Here is a 20,350-nt window from a genome sequence, read left to right on the forward strand (position 1 = left end):
TGTTTTTATAGTATATGTTGAGAAATTAACATAAAAATGCTTTATTATTTCTTTTAAATGTTTTAGAAGGAAACCCTGTAGACAGTTATTAGTATCTGTACACTGGTGTTGCACTGGCTGATCCTCTGTCAGTAATGATGAGTGGTTGAATCAAAACGGTTTTCCATTTCCTATTTATTTGGTGGAATGTAAAAAGATGAACATTCAGCATATGCAAAAGAACCCGACGTGATTCCATGACGACGTCACATTGAGTGACAGCCTGTCTGTTGTTTCAAACAAACTGTACCGGTTAAAAAAAAAAAAACCCAAGGCTGAATTAAAGACTGGCCTGGGCCTGACCAACGACCACACGGACACAATTTGGAACACAGGCTGACAATGACATCCCCTCCCTCCCCCACTAAAATGACAGAGGCCAGCAGTTGGAAACATGTAACCGTCACAAGGCCTCTCCTGAGTTGCCTCCCTTCAAGCTTCACTCAATCCAATCAAGAGATGTGGCCATTAAACTGGTAAAAACAAAACAAAAAAAATCTAAAATAAGCTTTCCATCCATGGGATGTATTCGTCCCAAAAAATAGAGCTAATAAAAAACAAAAAAACACAGTACACAGACCCCTCACACACCAACCAACCCGTGACCACAAGCACAATCCCCCCCGCCATCTCTCTTCTTTTTGACCTTTTCCCTTCCTGTCTCAGTCCTGTGTGGGGCGCTGCGCCGCTCAGTGGCCCCTCACTCGTACTCGGCGATCACCACCATCATGCTGACCCCGAACAGCAGGGCCAGGATCTCCATGACGGACTGGCCGAAGCTGGAGCGGCCCACCAGGAGCTCGGGCAGCACGGTCACTGTGGCGATGTAGATGAAGCCGCCGGCGGTGAAGGGCAGGATCCAGGCGGTGGCGGCGGTGCCCACGCCCTGGGCCAGCAGCGAGCAGGCGGTGCCAGCCAGCGCTCCCAGCGCCGTCAACAGCTGCAGGAAAATGGCCTGCAGGATAGAAGCACCAAGACACGGCTCATGCACGAGTCTTGACCTCCGCCAGAGGAGCTGCTCTCAGGCTGCCGCCACGATGAAATAGCCAGAAGCTCACAGAAGATCCCCATCTAGTTCTAACCTGGTGTTTGTGGGGGGGTTTTAATCCAAGTTCTTTACTTAAAATCATACACAAAATAAATGTGAATAATCAATCCAACACACGCATTGGCAAGGTGGCAAATTCCTCAAAAATAAAATTCCAATGCACAAATGAAACTTTCATTTTTATTTAAATAATTTTCTATTTTTTCAATATTATTTCTTAACAATTTGGTACTATAAAGCCTCAAGCGCAGTGCAAGAGGGATATAATTATAGTTGCAAAATGCATTGAAAAAAATTGTGTGGATTGACAGTAATGTTGCAGTTTGGGAGTTTGATCATCAGATGTTGAGTCAAGAGTCTCTTTGACTTTGATGTCAGCTTGTGGATTCTTTGCTGACTGAACCTGGTTAAAGTGACTTCTTACAGCTGATCACTGATTGTTTCAGAGAACATCAGGTGCTCTGTGAGTGCTTTATGCTTTTATACTGGCATTCATTCTAACTGATGCATCTACTGTTCAACCGTTAATTAAACCATTCAGTGGTTTTATTATCAACAGAAAAATGTAAGTCGTGCACAGTCGTGCAGGCACGCGATGCTGCTGCTGCCCCCACCAGGCGACACGTACACATTGCAACCTGTCGGACTGAAGGGGCCGAGGTACCTTTCTCTTAGTGCAGCCAGACTGGATGAGGATGGCAAAGTCACCAATCTCATGTGGGACCTCGTGGAGCAGGATGGTGAGGGTGGTGACGGTGCCGACGGTGGGGCCCACCAGGAAGGACGCCCCCATGGCCAGGCCGTCGGTGAAGTTGTGGATGAAGTCCGCTGCCAGGTTGAGGTAGCCAGACACCTTGATGTCTGAGTCGGAGGGGAGAACAGAGAACTGATGCCAATTGAAAATAAATAATAAAAGAGAATAAAAGAGGCAACAGGAAGAAGCAGCGCAACAGACGTGGGGCCCTGCAGGCAAGTGATCACCTTTGATCCACAGGATAGAACGTATTGACTCAGTGGAACCGCACCCAACAAGACTTCAGAACCTTAACAGTATGTGACAGCCTGCAGGAGTCTGCGGTGTTTAAACTAATGTTTGCCCAAGACCGATGCTGTAAAACCACAGCGACACTCAGACAAACGATGGAAAAAAGTTACACTGTGGTTTTTGGTGTAACCGCACTGGGGTGGGGAGAGGGAGGGGTAAATAAAGAACTGCAGCAGCAAACCCTCTGCTTCTACTAGAAGTGTTCAAGTCAGGCAAAGCACTTGGAGAATAGAAGAGATTTTGTTCAGAGCTAAACTTCCATTACAAGACAGACTGGCTCAACCCACTGCATCGCACTGCAGGTCTGTGGACCTGACCACATCCCACTGTCCTGAAGAAAAGGTGACAGGCAGAGGCGGCTGAATCAGAGAGAACCCTTCAGGATGTAGAACCTGCAGGCCACTGAATATCCAGCTTCTGAATGAAGACCTTCATTCTTCTCCAGTCATTGGATTTTTTTCATTTGTGTTCTCCTTCTGCAGTGCAACTCTGTGTTCTATCTCATTGCAATTATGGTGATTGTTGCTCTCTTATGCATTCTTGACCGTTGGATGCCAAGTTTTGCTACAAAATGTCTTTTACTATTTTGAAAAAAAAACAACTGCTGGCTGCTGAATGTGTAGGGTGAGGTGTAGATTTCCGACTGGTGGACATTCTGCTTCAAACCTCCTCTCGTCTTCTCCGTAAGAACCGTCTGAGGAAGGCTTGATTGCCAAAAGGCAGCAGTTTTTAATGGTTTTGAATGTAGCCAAGCCGCTACAATGAAGGCTTTTTAACTCTTCAATGAGAGTGAGCGAGTGAGCGCCTTGGACTTTCTCCTGTTTTGCTTCCCCTTGTACATCCCATCCAAAGAGCGCCTCAAACTCTCAGGCTGTTCTTTAAACTGATAAAGTGGTTCAACACACATCGTATGACAACCGTGATATCAATAATGGGCTTCCTAAAGATCTGTTGTTCATCCCCACCCCAACCCCCCCACCCCGTCATGTAACTATTAGATGGTGAGCAGATACACAGTGAGACTGCCAAAACCAAGCAGAAGTGAAAGTTTGACTGCAGCAGCAGCAGCAAAGTTATAAAACATCCTGCAGACCAACAAAGTCAACAAAGGCTGGAGAGAAAGAGAGGAAAGGGCGGGGCGGGACAACACCAGTGTGTGTGTGTGTGTGTGTGTGTGTGTGTGTGTGTGTGTGTGTGTGTGTGTGTGTGTGTGCAGGAGAGGCCGGTGCTAGTCGGTGTGTTTGAGGGCTGAGAAGAGGCAACAGAAAGGGAAACCAACGAGAGCTTCAAAGTCAACACTGGCAGGAAATGGAGGAGAATGTCAATATTTGACAGGAATGAACTGGCAGAGGAAAAACTGACACTTTTCTGTTCAATATTTCCACGATACAAATATGAACAAGAACCCAGGTAGTCAGAGCCACCGTCTTTTTTTTTTTTTTTGAGCCGGGTTCACGTTCTTCACTTTGAGCCGCTGATGATTTTCTTTGTTATCCAGTGACCGTTATTAAAGAAAAAAACGGAATATGTGAAATATTGGCGAGACCAAACTTGTTCATTAACTGCTGATGTTGCAGCTCTGCTGATTTTCCTTGAGTGCGGTAAAATTCATAGATGTTCATTTAATTTGACTTCTGAGACTATAAAAACAACCAGGCACCTGTTTATCATCCATTTGATTTGAAAGTTTCTGCTGATCATTCCTGCTTTTTAAAATGACATTGTTCCATTTTAAGCAAACACAATCATGGCTTTTTACCTGTGGAGCCGTCTTCTTTCTTCACCGCCTTCTGTTCTTTGCCTGATTTCTTCTTCTTCTCTTCTTCCTCTTCCCCATCACTGTGCTTCTCTTTAGGACTATCTGCACACGTCAAAAAAAAAGCTCTACATTCGATTGTACTTGGGGTATCATGACAATAAAGTCTATTCATGAGCTTACTAAATGAAACTAGTTGTTACTTGAGGCAAAGCCGAGTCTTAAATGGCTTTTCTGAACGCAGCTGCTTTCGGTGGCGTACCGTGCGAGTGGCTGTGCGAGTGTCCGTGGCCGTCAGAGCCTTTCAGAAGACGCACAAACTTCTCGACGACCAGGAAAGCAATGATTCCACCAAGAACCCACAGACCCACCGACATCATGTGGCCGTGGTCGTCCCCTATTCAGACAGACACAGAATGCACAAAGGAACAAAGTCTCATCAAGGTTCAATCTGATCATTTAGACAGAAAAGAATCCTCTAATTTGTGTTGTCAGAGTTGATTAAATGTATTTTGCAGTGGTTGACTGGCTGGTTAAAAACTAGTTTCAATAGCGAATGACTGCACGTGGCTTTCAAAAGTCTGACTTTGTTATCAGGAAAGCTTGGTACAGTTAAAGAAACAAGTCAGGAAAATAACCATTCCACTTTGCAAACCCATTTACATCTATCAGATGAATCTGCTGGTCCTGTGTGATAGGAATAAGAACCAGCACATACCATGAGAGTGGCCATGGTCACTGGTCTCCTTGCTTTGGTGCGAGTGTCCATGATCTTCTGTATGAGAGTGGGGCACTGAGCAAGACCAAAAGAAACAAGGAGATGGAGAATTAGCCGGTAAGGAGTCGTGCACCCCCTGCTTGCCATCAGTGAGCTGAGGGTGAAGCACACGTCAACTTTGACAGGTGCATCATATGGAAATCAAAGAAGGGGAAACAATGTGCTGGTATTTTAATAGGGCTTCTTGTCCGGTGCGTCTTTAATTGCACACTGGTGTGTCGACTGGTCTTTCCTAAACAACAGTAATGAGTCACAGGCTCTCAAGTGTCGTGCATGTGGCGTTGGAAAAAACAAGAAAATCAGATCTTCTCACAACGTTTGAAGTCAACACAGAAAGACTGAATTGTACGGCGAGATGATGAAGCACCTACCCAGCGCGTGTGGAATCAGGTGAAGGAAGGCGTCACCCAACAGTCCACCTGAGGCGAAGCTGAGCAGCACCTTGAGCAGGTTCTGGTGCTGGTCACTGTTGGACTGAACTGGGATCAGGAACAGGATGAGGAAAGGAGCGGCGCTGATCAGCAGGGTGGCGCCAAGAGCCTGCAAAAACACAACATGACGAGATGCTACATGCAATATCATTAATGCAACATATCATGGGGATTGAAAGTGGAAAGTGAAAGTCCAGTGAACTATGCAAAGGTTGTCTCCTATCCACAAGTGAAATGAGGCAGCTTCTGCTGCGTTTGCCAAAGCTATTGTGCTGAATAGGCAACACTTTAGAAAGTCACACTTTCAGAGCCAACTGTCCCAACTGCTTAAAGTGTTAACACCCAACTAGGCAGTAAACCTTGTGTGAATGTGAAACTGAAGTCAAAGTGCTACAGTTAAAATCATTGTTGACGGTTGTTTTCTTTTCATAAAGAAGATGACAGAGTGAAATCACTTTTGAAAAAAATAGCGTCAGCAGAAGTAGTAACTCAATGTGTTGAGAAGCGAAGGAAAAGGCTTCTATAGTTTCAGGATTAAGACACATATCTATGGAAGAGGGTTAGGGCCACAAAAAGAGAAAATAAAATAAGATCGATTTTTTTTTTCTCCAACTTTCCAAATTGCGAGGATACAATTTAAATTTTGCAATTAATGTCAACATGAAGTAACCCAAAATGTGGAGAATAAAGTGAAAAGGTTCTGCGCACAAGTCTAGTGGAGTACTTGAGTTTTCACCAGTTTCCACCTGATGACTGTGACTGAACCTGGTGGGATTCACCTGTTTTCACCAGTTTACTGTTAACTGCGAGGACCTGGCTTCATCCACCATCCATCCAGTCGACTGGCCAGTCTTTCTTTAAAGTAAACTTTATTCATTAAATTCTACTTTATTCAACATATTTTTTTATTATAAAAATCTCCTTCCAGTAAGATTTTTTTCCCTTCTTGTGGCCCTAATCCTCTTCCGTACTTATCTGTACTGTTTCTCACATCTCATTTCTTACCATCTCTTTCCACTTCCTCCAAATGCGATGCAAAGACATCAAAGCTGAAAGGAGCCCTGTTCAAGCGATGCGAAGGCTACTCAGTTCACCAGACTGGTATGAAAAACACCCATACCAGTGGGCTGACTTCACATAATAGCATAAAGCAGTTATCTAAGACTGCATCTTGGCATCTTGGCACTGCAGAATGCAGACTTTCCTATCAACAATAAGTTCAAATTTTCTGTTTACACCAACTGAGGCACGTAGACATGTTTGTACTTCATTCGTCAGTCAGATTCTATTGAAACATGACTGCAGTTGTGCTTGGGGAACCCTGTCCCAGTTTAACCCATTGACAAACCTGCGTCCAGAGCTCCATCGTGCTCCTCTTGTCTGCCTCTCTCTTCCTCTTCCCTCCATGCGAATGCCCGTGTCCTCCCTCCTTCTTCGGAGCATCGTGGGAGTGCGCGTGCCCGTGATCGTGGGAGTGCGCGTGCCCGTGATCGTGGGAGTGCGCGTGCCCGTGATCGTGGGAGTGCGCGTGCCCGTGGTTCACTTCCTCCTGATGGGGGACATTGGCCTCTGCGCTCCACTTGCTCGCGCCGTGAAACATCTTGGCTTCTGGCTCGTGAGAGTGGCCGTGTTCTTCGTGGGAGTGCGAGTGGCCGTGGTGGTGGTGGCTGTGTCCATGATCGCCGTGCGAATGGCTGTGAGATGTGGATGAATGGGCAACTAAAAGAAGTAGTGTGGATGTGAGCACCGTCAGTGCCAGCAGACGTACACGGCCCATTGTGTCCCTTCTGAAAATTGTTAAGAGGTGCACAACACAGAGAAGACGTTTGTCAGATAACATTATATGCATGCATTATTACACATTGATAGTGCCAGTCACCAATACATACTGATGCATGTGCTACAACACAAGGTTGAAGATAAACCACTGGAAACACAGAATAAGGAAACTAAATGTAGGCACATGTTTGCTGACCTGATGGTACCGGTTCAAGCTTTTAGTCAAACGTCTTGTCGATCAAACTACTTGTTTATCGTTCCAATGTTGCTGTTCAATTCTGCACACCAAGTACTGCACGTTGTCAAGAGGTCTGTTTGACTCAAATATAACTCACTGGGCATTTATCTATTCGGTTCTATTGTGCTTTCTTGCAGAGATTATCAAAGGTAAAACATGCATTGCTCTTAGAAAAAAAAAATGAATGACGTTTTAATAGTTACTGATCTCAAACGGAGTTGCACTGAGTTGACGTAATGTTTTAAGTGCTCACCGGCACCCCATTGTTTAAACTGCACACTAACTGCGCATTCAAAACGTAAAGCTCTAGCCTGAGTTCCAATTTCCCGTACATTAGATGGGTCTTCTCACTGATGCAATTTGTAACGAAGTGAAGACATAAAATTCAGAATGAAAATCCTGCTTTTCTGTGTCTCAACTGACCACTCACAAAAAGCAACCCAAGTGCAATCATCAATGACTAACGGCTTTCAGAGTTGTAATAACTCAGTGTGGTTGCTAGCAGCAGCTAACAACCGCTATGCTAACACGCAGCAGCCGGGCGCACAGAGAGGGCCAAATGCGAACAGTTCATTCTTACCAAGTGTTGTCCCAAATCAGTGCCTGTCCGGCCGCTGGAAAGTGTCCCTCCTGTCCTCACCGGTGCTTGGTTAACTTCTTATATCCTCTCCGCTTTGACACTATTGGTAAGACGTGGCATTTACTCAAGTAAACGGAGTGTAATCTCGCGAGAATGCTTTCAACTCCTCCGGCCATCGTCTTTCATTCGTGAAATCAAAGTACAATTAACTTTCATTCTCGACAAATATAATGAAGACAAGCCTCGTTTTTAATCTGTTCTTTAAAAAAAAAAATCCTTATGTGTTTTTTCCCTCTCTTTCTTTTTCTTGTTTTTAATGTTTTTGTTTTGTTTTTAATTCTGATGGGCTCCCCAAAAAAAAGTATCGCGAGATTAGATTGGTGGGAATTGGAGGTGTAGCAGTTATGGATCCTGTTCAATATCGTGTGTAGATCCGTTTGCGGATGATGAAGTGCTGGAGCTTTAGAGAACTTGAAGAGAAACATTAACACGAGGACATTGAAGAATATTAGGCGAACTGTCAACTCCAAATTATTCTTTTGTGAGCGTGTGTGATAGTCGATAGTCCCCCTGGAATGTTTCTTTCCAGATTCTTAGTGCAATGCAATGAATATATAGGCTGCAGTTTATTAAAATAAATAAATAAATAAATAACATTTTGTTGAACAAAGATTTTTTTTTTATGACATGAGCGACACAGCATTTTTTTTCGTCCTGTCAGACACAAAATTATTCGCAAGGCTCCAAACGTGTTCGTTTTTGTGTTTTATGTAGCCACTTGGGGGCGGTGTTGTGCCACTGTTCGACACCGTCATTCTTACCTGTTGCGTTTTTCTTTACCAGTTGCGTTTTTCTTTACCTGTCTCTCTTCTTCTTCTTCTTCTTCTTCTTCTTCTTCTTCTTCTTCTTCTTCTTCAAATTTGTTAGCTTCATGTCGTTCATGAAGAATATTAATACATAAAGTCTAACTGACTCAGAAAAAACACACCTATGTACAGATTGGCTTCAGAATATCACATACCCACTAGAGGGCAACGTTTGTCTGAAATTTCTTAGGTTTTGAAAAAAAATCCTTAATTGTTTGAAAAAGAATAGTGTCTTTTCAGCAGCACAGATGGTGACACTTTGCAGTTTAGGTTTGCTTTAATGAAGATTTTTAATCAAAAGGTTTTCCTTTTTTCAAGCTTTAAAATTCTGAACAATATTAAAATGCACCTTCAAATGTTCAGAAATTAAAAATGTGTTAAAAGTAAAATCAAAACATCATACGTTGTGATATTTGTGATCTTTACGTTATCTATATATCCATACATATATATATATATATATATATATATATATATATATATATATATATATATATATCACAATATTATCTAGTTTTTCAGGCAGTTGGTGAAAGTTGTAGGAGCAATACAGTGGCAGTATGTACAAAAAGATATTCAGCAATCTTTGTAATTATGCACCAAATGATAAGAAGCAGCAAATCATTCATCAGTGTCTTCAGTCAAAAAGAGCAACTCACCAACAAACCCACTTTTGCCCTGGGCTATTCATAAACATGTGATGCGGGATACGTAATAAAACAAAATTAAGGGAACAAATTACTGTCAGGATGACATTGCAGTTGACAGTTACACAGCATGAAGTGGAACTTGTAGAAATAACAGAAAGAAAAGAAATGTCAGATTGATTGTGAATGAATCAATCTTGATTGTTATTGCTAACTGGAACTTTAAATTGTATATATTTTTTAGTAAACCTACGTAGTATTTTGAACAATTGTGTCATTCACAGAGCAACATTGGTCTCAGCACGCAGCCGTGGGGGGTGCCAGTCCTGAAGCTGGGGGCGGAGGAGCAGTTTTTCCTCACTCTGACTTGGTCTGGCCAGGTTGAATGAGAGACCTCAGGTGAGAGAGCACCACCCCCTCTAAGCAGTTCATTACAGTCAGTGCTGGCACTCCAGGATGATAGTCATCCAGGTACTTCACAAGGGGATGTCCTGGGTACCAGGACGATCGTGGAGGTTTTGGGGCATGTTGGAACGACAGCTTGTCGTAATGACATGTTGAATAGGTTGGTAAACACTCCTGTCAGCTGTTCAGCACAAACCTTCAGTGCCCGGGCACTTTGTCTGGAGTATCCCTGTTAACATTGACCCCACACTTGGGGTGTCAAAGCGTGTCATGGGGCTTGGGGCAGTGTGGCACCATTGTCAGGTAGCAGGGGTGGTGCGTTTGCAGTCCCTCAGTGCCTGGATGCTATTCCACATGCGGCGAGAGTTGTTGGTATTGAAATGTTCTTCAATACGTTGTACGCACTCTGGCTTTGCATTCCGGATTCCTCTGTGGAGATTCCCCTGTGCTGCGGTGTAGGACTAGTAAGCCCCCCTCCTCCACCAACCTGAAGTGCCCTCTCACAGTTGTACTTTTACTGTACTGGTGGGTGCAGTGAAAGCACTGAACCATAGTTTCTGATTAAGAGACACCTTTACTGTCTTTAGTGACATTTTATGCGCTGAAACTGATGTTAATGTGTGAAATCAATGTTCATTAATGTTGATTGGGACTATGAAGGTTGTGTAATGCATTGAGGAAGCAGGAGTAGAAGAAAGTAAGAAAGAAAGTTTTTTTTTTCTTCTGACATTTTCCTTTTTTTTTTAAACAACAGCAGTAGTTGTGGTCAAGCACAAGTGCCGAATGGCAGGAGAAACCAGGGGATTGTTCCCAGTGGTATGAGGGCTGTGCAGGTCTGTCTGAGGGTGCTCCAGCAGCCTCCCTGGACCTTCTTCTCCTTTTTGTAGCAGGAGCAACAATATTATTCTGATCCATTTTATAAACAAAGGATTTCATGGGGTTAAACAGAAAATCAAAACAGCGATAAAACAACTGTGAATATTCAAATCTCATATGCAACATCAATTTGTCAGTGTATAACAATAATTTGTATCTGGTCTGCAAATGAACTGTCATGTTAAGAAAGCCGCATGAAAGACAAGCCCCATCGGCCAGAGTTAGGCTTAGGCCCAGTGTGAAGCTAAAACAGAACCTTCCTGTTAGCCATAGTGTTTGTTAAAAAAAAAAAAATGAATCCCAGTGGTTACTTAATTGCAATTTGGAAAGAAAAATAAAAATCTGAAAATTAGTTTAGTGTTGGACTACATTATTCGAGGTTACCAAAGTCTCTCAAATTAAACAGATAGTCATGGTCGATAGCAACAACAACAGACCTCAATATGATAATTTTATTTTGATGTAAAATGTTGTCTTTTCACCATTGTTTAAAAACAGTCTCTGTGTAACTGCTTTAATAGATGAATCCTTGTTGCTTTGTATTTGACTGCTCTGTCTAATGTATATATTTATGTTTCATCGCTGCTGAAGTGCCTGGGTCTTCCTTGAGAAAGAGATCATTGATGTCCACAGGGCTAACCTGGTTAAGTCAAAAATAGTACAATGAATACTATAAATTTGTGCTAAAATTGTTAATAAAAGCAAAGATGATTGTAAAGTCACTGACAAAAAAAAAACAATCTGAAACCTCACACCATGATTGCGAGGTTCAGCTCAGAGTAGCTCATTGTGGAAAACAAAGTTTTCTTTTTATCATCTTTAAAGAAATGTAACACAATAACTCAAAGCTCAAAAGTAAGCAATAAATGGTTTGATTTCCATTTTAGACCCCTTCAGCCGAATGACAGATGTCAGATGCAGTCCCAGACAGACAGACATTTGAATCAATCAATATTGTTGTCACTAAGTAAAGTCTAATTCAAGTTCACACGTCCAATGTGCCGCCTGCAACCGGCTGCTCATTTTGTCCGGGGGAGCACGGCTGACCCCTGAACCACTGCCGGGGATTGTCCTGATGCAAATCAGCAGAGGGAACCAATTCAGCGTCGCACAATTCGATCAGACATCTGCATATTGAGCATCTGCACCCCATGAAAATCTGCCAATACTTACCCTCCCCCCTGCTCTCCGTCTCCTATATGCTCCCCACCCCCACACGATGTGGGTAGCACCCCATGACCCCGAGGGCAGCCGCTGTCCCTGCAGCCCACCCACCTCCCCCTCTTGCCTCTTGTCTACACCTCTGACCCTGTCAGGCCTGGCGACAATACCTGACCCCGCCCCTGAGACGGGCTGATTGGAGTTCAAGGTAAATGTCCCTTTGCCTCTGTCTGCATGCTACCATGTCCGGCCCCTGGCCCATATCCACATGCATCATTCTGAGCACTTTCTCATAAACATTTAAAAATATATATATAATAATACAGCGCGAAAAACAGCCATTTTATTCTGAAAAGCTTTTATACTGGTTTTCTTTTTCTCACCACTTGACAGACATGACTGTTTCATTCTCGATGTGGATCTGCTTCTTCAGCCCTTCAAAGGAGAAAACATGCACATCAAGAACTACAATAGGCACAAACAAACCCTACCCTAGCTGTTATTTTGAAATTTCAAAATACAACAGGAAATGTTCTCTAAACAGGAGCCAACCTGTTTCATTTGCTTATTAACATGGTACAGTTCAGTGTAGAATGACTTTGCTACTCTGGATTTGAATAAGTGTTCTTCAAGTATTCTGTTTACTTTAAATGAATGGATTTTCTTCCTTTGGAATGGTTTCTTTCTCCTGGGAAACCAGGCAGTTTTGGTCACTGGGTGACTTTGGGATATACTGTAGGTAGCTTCCATATTGGTACATCACACTGTTTTTTTTATTCAAATAAAATCATCACGCAATGACTATGAAACAATGAAGATTATAGAGTAAAAGCCACAGCATCCAAACCACAAACCTGGATCATGGGGAGGACAAGGAGAAACCGTGAAGATGCAAAGATAAGAGGAATATTTCAAAGACAAGCAAGATAAGAAATGAAGAACTAAACAAACAACAAATTGCTAAAAATGTTACATGAAGATGACCACAACTACGCACAGGACATTACAATAGTGAGAGAAAGATGTGAAGCACATCACGCTGTTGGTGAAAGATTAAACTGGCTTTATCTTTGACGAAGGCCTTTCCCTGCACAAGCTTTCTGTTGATCCCATTTAAAATTCAAGTCCATTTCAACCACAACGTTTAGTTACAGTGGGCATGACAAAATGTTGCAGGGATTCAAGGTCTCCATGTCTTTACAACACTCCAATAACCTTCTTATCGAACAACCACGGGTTTCTAGAGGCAGATTTGCAAAAAGGGATCTATTTTTTTGGTCCATGAAAATGGCTTTGACCCCTTGCATGGCTGCAAGCCAATCAACACAAAGGTTTTGATCATACAAGTTTCCCTTTGTGTCTGAAGGTCCTTTTCTCCAAGACAGAACAATCCTCTTTAAACTGATTATTTTTATTAGTCCCTGCAGTGTGCGATCACACCTTAAATGTCTGTAATGCAGATTTTTTTTAAAAAAACATATTTTTTTGAAACAGCTTAGCTGGGTAACTTCTTTTTGTCCCTGACAATATAAACAGCTAATATATTTTAGTTGCAGATTATAAAATGTCAGACAGAGCCAACCTCCTAAAAGGGGCCAAGAGCATGTAATATTAATCGATCTCTATCAATCTCAGGCAAAATGTTAGTTTAACATGTAACTTTGTATTCATATATTGACTGTTCTCAGTGCTGCCCATAAACAGGGTGCTGCAGTTGCGAACATGATTGTCTTTGACTCCATCCAAACCCTCTGGTGCCAGTAGATTCTTTTGATGGTTGTTACATACGTGCACCTTGACTGTTTCACTGGCTGGAGGTTTTGCAAAGTTAAGATCCCCGAGTGTTTTGGTGACACATGTAATTTTATTGATGTGTGTTCTCACACTGCACCGTGCCACTGTGTGAGCCCCTGATCACTTTGAACCTTGTCCTCCTTGTTCTTGGCAGGAAGTGAGCATCGGCAGCTCCTGCTAGTAAAACTGCTTTTGGTCACACTCCCAGAGTGCTCTGGGAAGTGAGAGGACAGAGAGCCTCTCTGTCACCTCACCGTGGCATAGGATGTGAGAAGATCACTGGGAGTGACAATAAATGCTTGTACCGGGGACGGGCTACTGCAAGCGGCACCCATCAAGAAGCACCTTAAAGGATCTTTCCAGCTCTCTGGGTTTATGTCTCTGCAGAAATATCTGTTCAACGCTGCTACTTTTACTCGGTCATTTCTCGCTGACAAGCGGGCAAATGCCAGCTCGCAAGAACAGGGTCTGATTCTTTCATGCGTCAGTGGTCCTACAAAACCCGATTGAGATGTCAGACCCACGGCCAGTGAGACCTGCGGCTCAGCGTTCTCTCCCATCAGGATATATTTGTAGCTACAACACAATGTTCAAAGCCTTTGTCCCTCATCCCATTGCTGCGATCTGCATCTCGGGGATGGCGGACAAAAGGTGTCAAACGGAGCATTGGACTTGGCCTGCCATGTCCTCCAGAGGCTGCCCCTAATCCTATTACTGTGGACTGAGGAGGAGTGCGAACGGTGCACCGCGTACAACCCCGCAACTATAAAGTCCAAGGGGCCCCTGTGTGTTTACTGGATGTGTCGCTGTCTGCGTGTGTGTTCTGACGTGTGTAATTGCATTGTAAGCAACTTCTTATCCACGTTGTCATAACGTGTTATCCAGTGATGCGGCTTATCAAGGTTGGCCGTCTCTTTCGGTTTGCTACAGAACAGCAAGACATTTCAATCATTTCAGTCCCACTAAGTGAACACTTAACCATCCTGCAGTCAACCTGGAGGCTGTTTGATTGTGATCCAAGGCCACATACAGAGAAATAGCTCACAAAAATATAATATAATATAATATAATACAATATAATATAATATTATATAATATAATATAATATAATATTCGAGCAACAATTAAATGTTTTGTCTGCACAAAAGCTGTTTATCTTTCATGCAGTCTTGACAGTTTATCTCTGCATTATGCATTCCATCTGTGGTCATTTGAAAATTTTGTGTTGTCGGAGCTGTCGTTGGGAGCATTTACATATTCAATTTACATATTCAAGAGTGACTGAAAGTGTAATGTTCAACAGCATCATGTAAAATGACAGGAACAGTGCCACTAAGTGGTCAGTTCTTGATTTTCTAACAAAAAAATACTCTCAAAATCTGGGGTTAATGTCTTTGTATTCTTTTAGTTCATCGAATCTAACAGTGTGCTGATTAAACATTCCATTCCAACATTCAATTTAGGAGAAAAAGAAGAAATGTCAAAAAAAAAAAAAAAAAACACTTAACTGATAATCTGATACAAATATTTCGCATAATAAAAAAATTGAGTTGGAGTTTTAGGGTTTGAAATGGATAAAAAAAAAAAAATAATATATACATATATATATATATATATATGTATATATATATATAGATATATATATATATATACATATATATATATATATATATATATATATATATATATATATATATAAAAATGTGCATTGTAGGGGTATAGCAATAACTTTTTCCAGAGTACACAGTATAAAAATTACAAAACTTGATGATTTTGTTTGCAGTGGAGTTTCACTTCATACTGAGACACTGGGAACACATGTTTTAAGAGGTGTTGTGTGATTCAAAGTCAGAGTGACAGTGACAACTGATGTTTGTTTTTACCATCACTAAATAATTACAATTTACAAAGGTCACATGTTATACGCTTATTTTTTTTTTTAATGCCAGAGTCAAGTGGAAGAGCTGCCACTGATTATTGCACCCAAACAATATATAGATCATCAGAACACAGCATAATTTGCCCGGTTCAAATTTACCCTTCTGGACAAAACTGATGCTTTATTTTATATTTCAAGTGCTTTAAATGGCTGGCAAAAAAAAACAGCACTGTGAGGTGTGGAGTGAAAGCCTGGCATGGATGTTGTCACTATTTCATAGTTCACTCTACACATCTTTAGCCCTGACTTTCAAATGACCAAAAGGTCTAATGAGCTCTGTGGCATGAGGTAATTTGGAGGATTTGGGGCTGCTGAGTCAGTGTTGGAGGAGCATGGATGAAGCTCTTGGAAGATGTGTAACAAGCGGATCACAGATTTACCACCAGTTCCTCCTTGATATCTAGCATGTTAAATATCTGGAATGAGTCAGCAATGCCGCAGTAGAGCAACAGCCAGGGTTGCAGTGTGGTGGATAAGAAATCAAATTCCTCAGCTGTCGTCTACAACAGCGGCTTCTGGACCAAGTATTGACATTCATCCATTTGTTTGGCAGGGTGTCCTCCAGATAAACGAGCCGAGGGAGGGAAGGATCCCTCTTGTGCAGTTCTCTCTCAGGTTTCTTCTTTCCCGACATTTAGGTTTTTGATGTTGTTAGGTTTTTCACACCAGGTCTAAGAGTAGAACGGGTTGCATATAGAGAATGTAAAGCCATGTGAGGCTAATTGTTTTTGCAAACCTGGGCTATACAAAAACAATTTGATGGACTGATTGATTGAACATGACAGGCCACCACAGCAGAACAGACTTTTTGGATTCTAGATGCTTGAGCATTGCAAATTGATTATTTTCCCCAAGATTTTATGTTGGATGGTGGGAGAGGGGACAGCTTCATGCAGGTCTTTGCAAAATATATTGTATAAATGAATATATCTGCAATGTAAGTGCTTGTTTCTGTTTGTTCTGGTGTGTGTTTTCGCCCGCATACGTGGTGTGGATCACCTGAAACACTAAGCTCACATTAACACTGGTTGTGCAATGTGAATGACTCAACAATCCCTAAATCCTTCTCATTCTTTGCATGCACATTTCTATTTGGGATGTTTGGATGTTTTACCATAGAATTTTCATAAGTTAAGGGCTTTGATTATTCTGCTCAAGTGTTTCAGGGTAGAGGGTTGCATCTGCAGACAATTTAAAGCCCTTTGAGGCTTTACATTGCAAACCACCAAACGGTTCATAGTTTAATAATTTAACAAGGCTTAGGTTCCAAGCCACCTGGTCTCTAGAACTTGGCTAAAGTAGCCAAAACTGAACTTAACCATCATGTTTGCATTAGTGTAGTTGTAAAGTTCTGATTTTGATAATATTCCACATCCACAATTGGAATATAACTTTTTACACATCAAGGTTGTACACATCCCCAACAAAATCTATTCTTACAATATTTTTGCACTTTCACTCGGATGTAAATCCTGGGTAAAAAACCAGCGCAGGATCGTTTTTCCCATGGAGAAAAATATTCATTCAGACCACTTCCCCGCCTTTTTTTTTATTGTCATTGCTTTTGGCTGCAGTTGTGCAGAATCAAATGCTGCGGAATGCCCTTTTTGTTGTCTGGGGCTATCACTTATCTGGCTAAAGTGCAGACCACGGCCACACAGGAGCACGAATGCGGCCTATGCACGTCCTCTCAATAGTCGCATTTGCGTGTACATTGACCAGAGTCAATTGCCTGTCAAATGCTCTGCGCGATTAGACACTGGTATAGGTATCAGGCCTAATGTGGCCAAGCCCCCCCTCCCCACCACCCCTCCAAAAGCCTGTGTGCTGAACCCTCCCCACCCCCCCTTCACCAACCACAAACACCCTCCACTTTTCATCTCACTGCCTCAGTTCAATGTTAGCGTCCACTGGTGTCCACTTGGTGGACCAAGAAAGAAAAACCAAACTTTCCCTCCTTCTTTTCTCACCCTGGCCTCCTCTTGTGTGCTGTCCAGCTGGCTGTGACCCTTGACCCCCCCGACCCTCACTCCTGACCCCTGGACCCGTTCCCACGCCACGCCTTTTTGTGTCCACCTTGCCATGGCAACACCTTGGTCACTGCTGCTGCCACGGTAACAGATGGACAGGGTCCTGGCAATAACTTCATTCAGGAGGGGTAAGCACCATGGACAATCTGCCCCTGCAACACCCCCCCGTCACCCCCCATCCCTTTCCCCCCGTCTCACACACATACTTGGACACACACTGCGCCCCCCTCCCCAATCCCAACTTTGACACCGCTTGTGTCACATTCTGACACCCCCAATCCCCTCAGCAGGGGCCTCTGAGCGTTTGAGCCTGATAGAGTCATTACCACCGAGATCTTAGATTCACCCTGGCATGTACGAGGGAAATTTGTGAAAATGAGAGCATGTTGCTGCGGTTGGCGCAGTAAAGTGCAAAAAAAAAAAAGGAAAAAAAATCAAATAGAAGACAACCTAAAGTCGCCCATGTATCCCATTTCACACTGGCGGTATTTATGGTTGGAGGAGTAGGAGTGCAGACTTCATCGGGCTTGCTGTAATTATCTCTCTGCTCCTTTTATTAGCCCCATTGTTTTCTCACATCCTCTGATGAGAAAAAAGGTCTAAGAGCGGTTGGGGGGAGTTGTAAAGACACAGAGCTCAGCAGCGGGGGATCTGTTTGCTAACTCGGAGACAAACGGCCGCCTGAATGGCATCGCGGAGAAGCTCAATAAGGTGCAGCGGGGAAAATGAACTGCAACAGTTTCCCCCCTGCTAATCAGTAACTAACCCCCAAACAGGCTAGCGTGTGTTTTGTCCTGGTCGGCGAGGAACACCTCTCGCAACAGACGTTACAAAGAGATTCAAAGGGGGGACAGTGTAATTGCTTGTGTTGAATAGAAAGGTCCGGGCCGCCGCGCAGGGGAAGTTTCGGAAAACATACTTGTCGTTAAAAAAAGGGAGCTCCGAATTTGCAGACGATCTTGCAGTGCCCCCCACACCCACAGCGAACAAACAAGTAAACAGACGACGTGGCACCCGCTGACAAGACGTGGCTCTTCCATTGGGACGGATATGTCTTAAGCGGCTGTCAAGTGTGCAGAAATTATACCTTTATTTGGTCAAGGGGAGAGAATGATGTGAGATGCTTTGGATTATTTTACATCTAAGTATTAAGTCAGGCAACGTGTGATATTTTTAACTCCAACAGCTGGGCTGACAGTCAGAGGCGGCGGGGAGAGAAATGACCAGCGCCGCATTTAACCGCCAAAAAACTTACCACCGATGTGAATTTCACTAGCAGGACTCCTTATTCAATTTTGAGGATTTCATATCCCCCACTCCCCACACACACACACACACACACACACACACACACCCGCTCTCATGCATCTGCATCCCACTATCGGTCCCCACTCGTCCAATGCCCCCCTCCCACATCCTAACCTCCCCCACTGCCTTCTCTACCCCTCTTCCCTATGCTCACCCAGTTCATTGTACCAAAGGAGATTTTCTCCATTGAGGCCTAGTCTCTTAGGTAACCCCAGCGCTGCATGAAATGAGTGGAGGAAGAGAGCGAGGGACGGGCGGGCGGTGAGAGAAAGGGAGGGAGAGGGCGGGGAAATTGAAAGGGAGAAGGCAAAGGAAATGTAAAGGCAGAGGGAGGGACGCACAGAAAGGCTTGAAGAAGGAGAGGGAGGAGGACGCACAATCAGTCGCGGGAGGGACGGAGAGAGTGAACGATGGAGGAGTAGGACGAACTCGATGTCGACAGCGGGGGCCGCTGAAACCCGGCCCGCGACCGAGCGTCCGAGCGACCGACCTACGGGAGGAAGAGCGACATGCCGAAGAAGAAGAGGATGCTGACTGCGCATGTAAGGATGACTTCTCTGTGGCGCACGGGGACTTTCTCTCGCTTCTTGTTTTCCTAGAATTTGTTGATACAAATTTAAGGACCCCAAATGGTCCAAATACTGGGAGATATTCTGCACTTTCATGTCTTTTTTTTCTTACAATTGTTTTTTTTTTTTTTTTTTTACAGTTTTTATATTTTGCTTTGAGATGATGTGCAGGAATTATGAACCAGATGGTCTGAGGCCTCTAGGCCTCTTTTTGAGCCACATTATTTCAGCCTGTTCAGGAGCTTTTGTCAAGAAGTTTCAGATTTTAAATGCTTAAGGCATTAATTCTTAACACAGGTGTGAGGATATGTTATCAGCAGAGCATCTTAGGGATCTATTACACATCAACAGGTTTATGGAAGTTTTTCTGATCATGTCTCCACTGGCATTCATGACAGAAAGTCGTCACTTCTAAAGGATCCACATGAGCAAACACACTTTCAGTTATTTTTTATTTTTATTTTAATACACTCTATTAATAGAGTGTTTCAGAATTCAGGCAGACTTTCCCTTTCCAAGTTCCAAACGACGTTGAGCTCTTTCTTGGCTCTATGATACAAGGTTAAACTTTGCTCTGAACAGAGACTTTAACTAAGGGAAAGGACCCTCTGAAACGCTGCCATCCTTTGTGGCCATGCTGCTCTGCACCTCAATGGTGGGCACACAGCACATGGGGTTGCCATGAATAGACTGGGCCTCACGAGAGAGACCACATCATTTGGATAAAGCAGGGGCTCCCGCAGAAAGACAAGAGTGTAAATCAGAGTGTAAATCAGACAAAAATGAAATGTTGCACACAACAGCTCAGCTTTGAGAGAGTCTGTATTACACTTTACACATTTCAGGAGCCTCCAACCTTTTGCTCTGCTGCCTCCACCCTCCTGCCTGAGACTCACTTCAATTTACTACCACTCCTGCTCATGCATTTCATCATAATACGCTCTACTGCTGTGCTAAGTTATCATCTCAGGCCTTTGTCTTCTTTGATCCATGTGACTGTTGGGGGACCCCCTTTTTCTTTTGTAGAGGGTCACATCGGTGGCTCCCTTTGGACGGGCCTG

General features: G+C 43.3%; 2 protein-coding genes and 1 long non-coding RNA gene across 3 annotated transcripts in view; 2 read left to right on the plus strand and 1 right to left on the minus strand.

Moving 5' to 3' along the window:
• The window catches only part of LOC142905030 (uncharacterized), a 97,598-nt gene that overhangs the window by 45,305 nt on the left and 31,943 nt on the right, over nt 1–20,350 (plus strand). The gene's annotated exons all lie outside the window — the stretch shown is intronic.
• slc39a7 (solute carrier family 39 member 7) lies at nt 157–7,850 on the minus strand. The gene is made up of 8 exons (XM_076051709.1): nt 7,695–7,850; nt 6,446–6,884; nt 5,038–5,206; nt 4,607–4,681; nt 4,151–4,285; nt 3,892–3,993; nt 1,752–1,948; nt 157–994 (listed from the first exon to the last, which is right to left on the minus strand). Exons 2-8 carry the CDS (start codon nt 6,872–6,874, stop codon nt 740–742), a joined length of 1,362 nt encoding a protein of 453 aa, XP_075907824.1. The 5' UTR covers nt 6,875–6,884; nt 7,695–7,850; the 3' UTR covers nt 157–739.
• The window catches only part of rxrba (retinoid x receptor, beta a), a 33,190-nt gene continuing 31,943 nt past the window's right edge, over nt 19,104–20,350 (plus strand). Inside the window, exon 1 of the mRNA XM_076051469.1 lies at nt 19,104–19,262. The gene's annotated coding sequence lies outside the window, so the exon portion shown is untranslated. The remainder of the gene's footprint in view (nt 19,263–20,350) is intronic.

Source organism: Nelusetta ayraudi, unplaced genomic scaffold (genome assembly GCF_046127955.1).
Source record: "Nelusetta ayraudi isolate G7.1 ecotype Tasmania unplaced genomic scaffold, CSIRO-AGI_Nayr_v1 ptg000135l, whole genome shotgun sequence".
Lineage (NCBI taxonomy): Eukaryota > Metazoa > Chordata > Actinopteri > Tetraodontiformes > Monacanthidae > Nelusetta > Nelusetta ayraudi.

Excerpts from the sequence above, each read along its gene's own strand:
- slc39a7 (XM_076051709.1), bottom strand. The coding sequence starts at position 6,874 with ATGGGCCGTGTACGTCTGCTGGCACTGACGGTGCTCACATCCACACTA. Across the intron at positions 5,207-6,445 it reads CGATGGAGCTCTGGACGCAG|GCTCTTGGCGCCACCCTGCT; the intron begins GTTTGTCAATGG and ends GTGTTTTTGCAG. Across the intron at positions 3,994-4,150 it reads CTCGCACAGCCACTCGCACG|ATAGTCCTAAAGAGAAGCAC; the intron begins GTACGCCACCGA and ends TGACGTGTGCAG.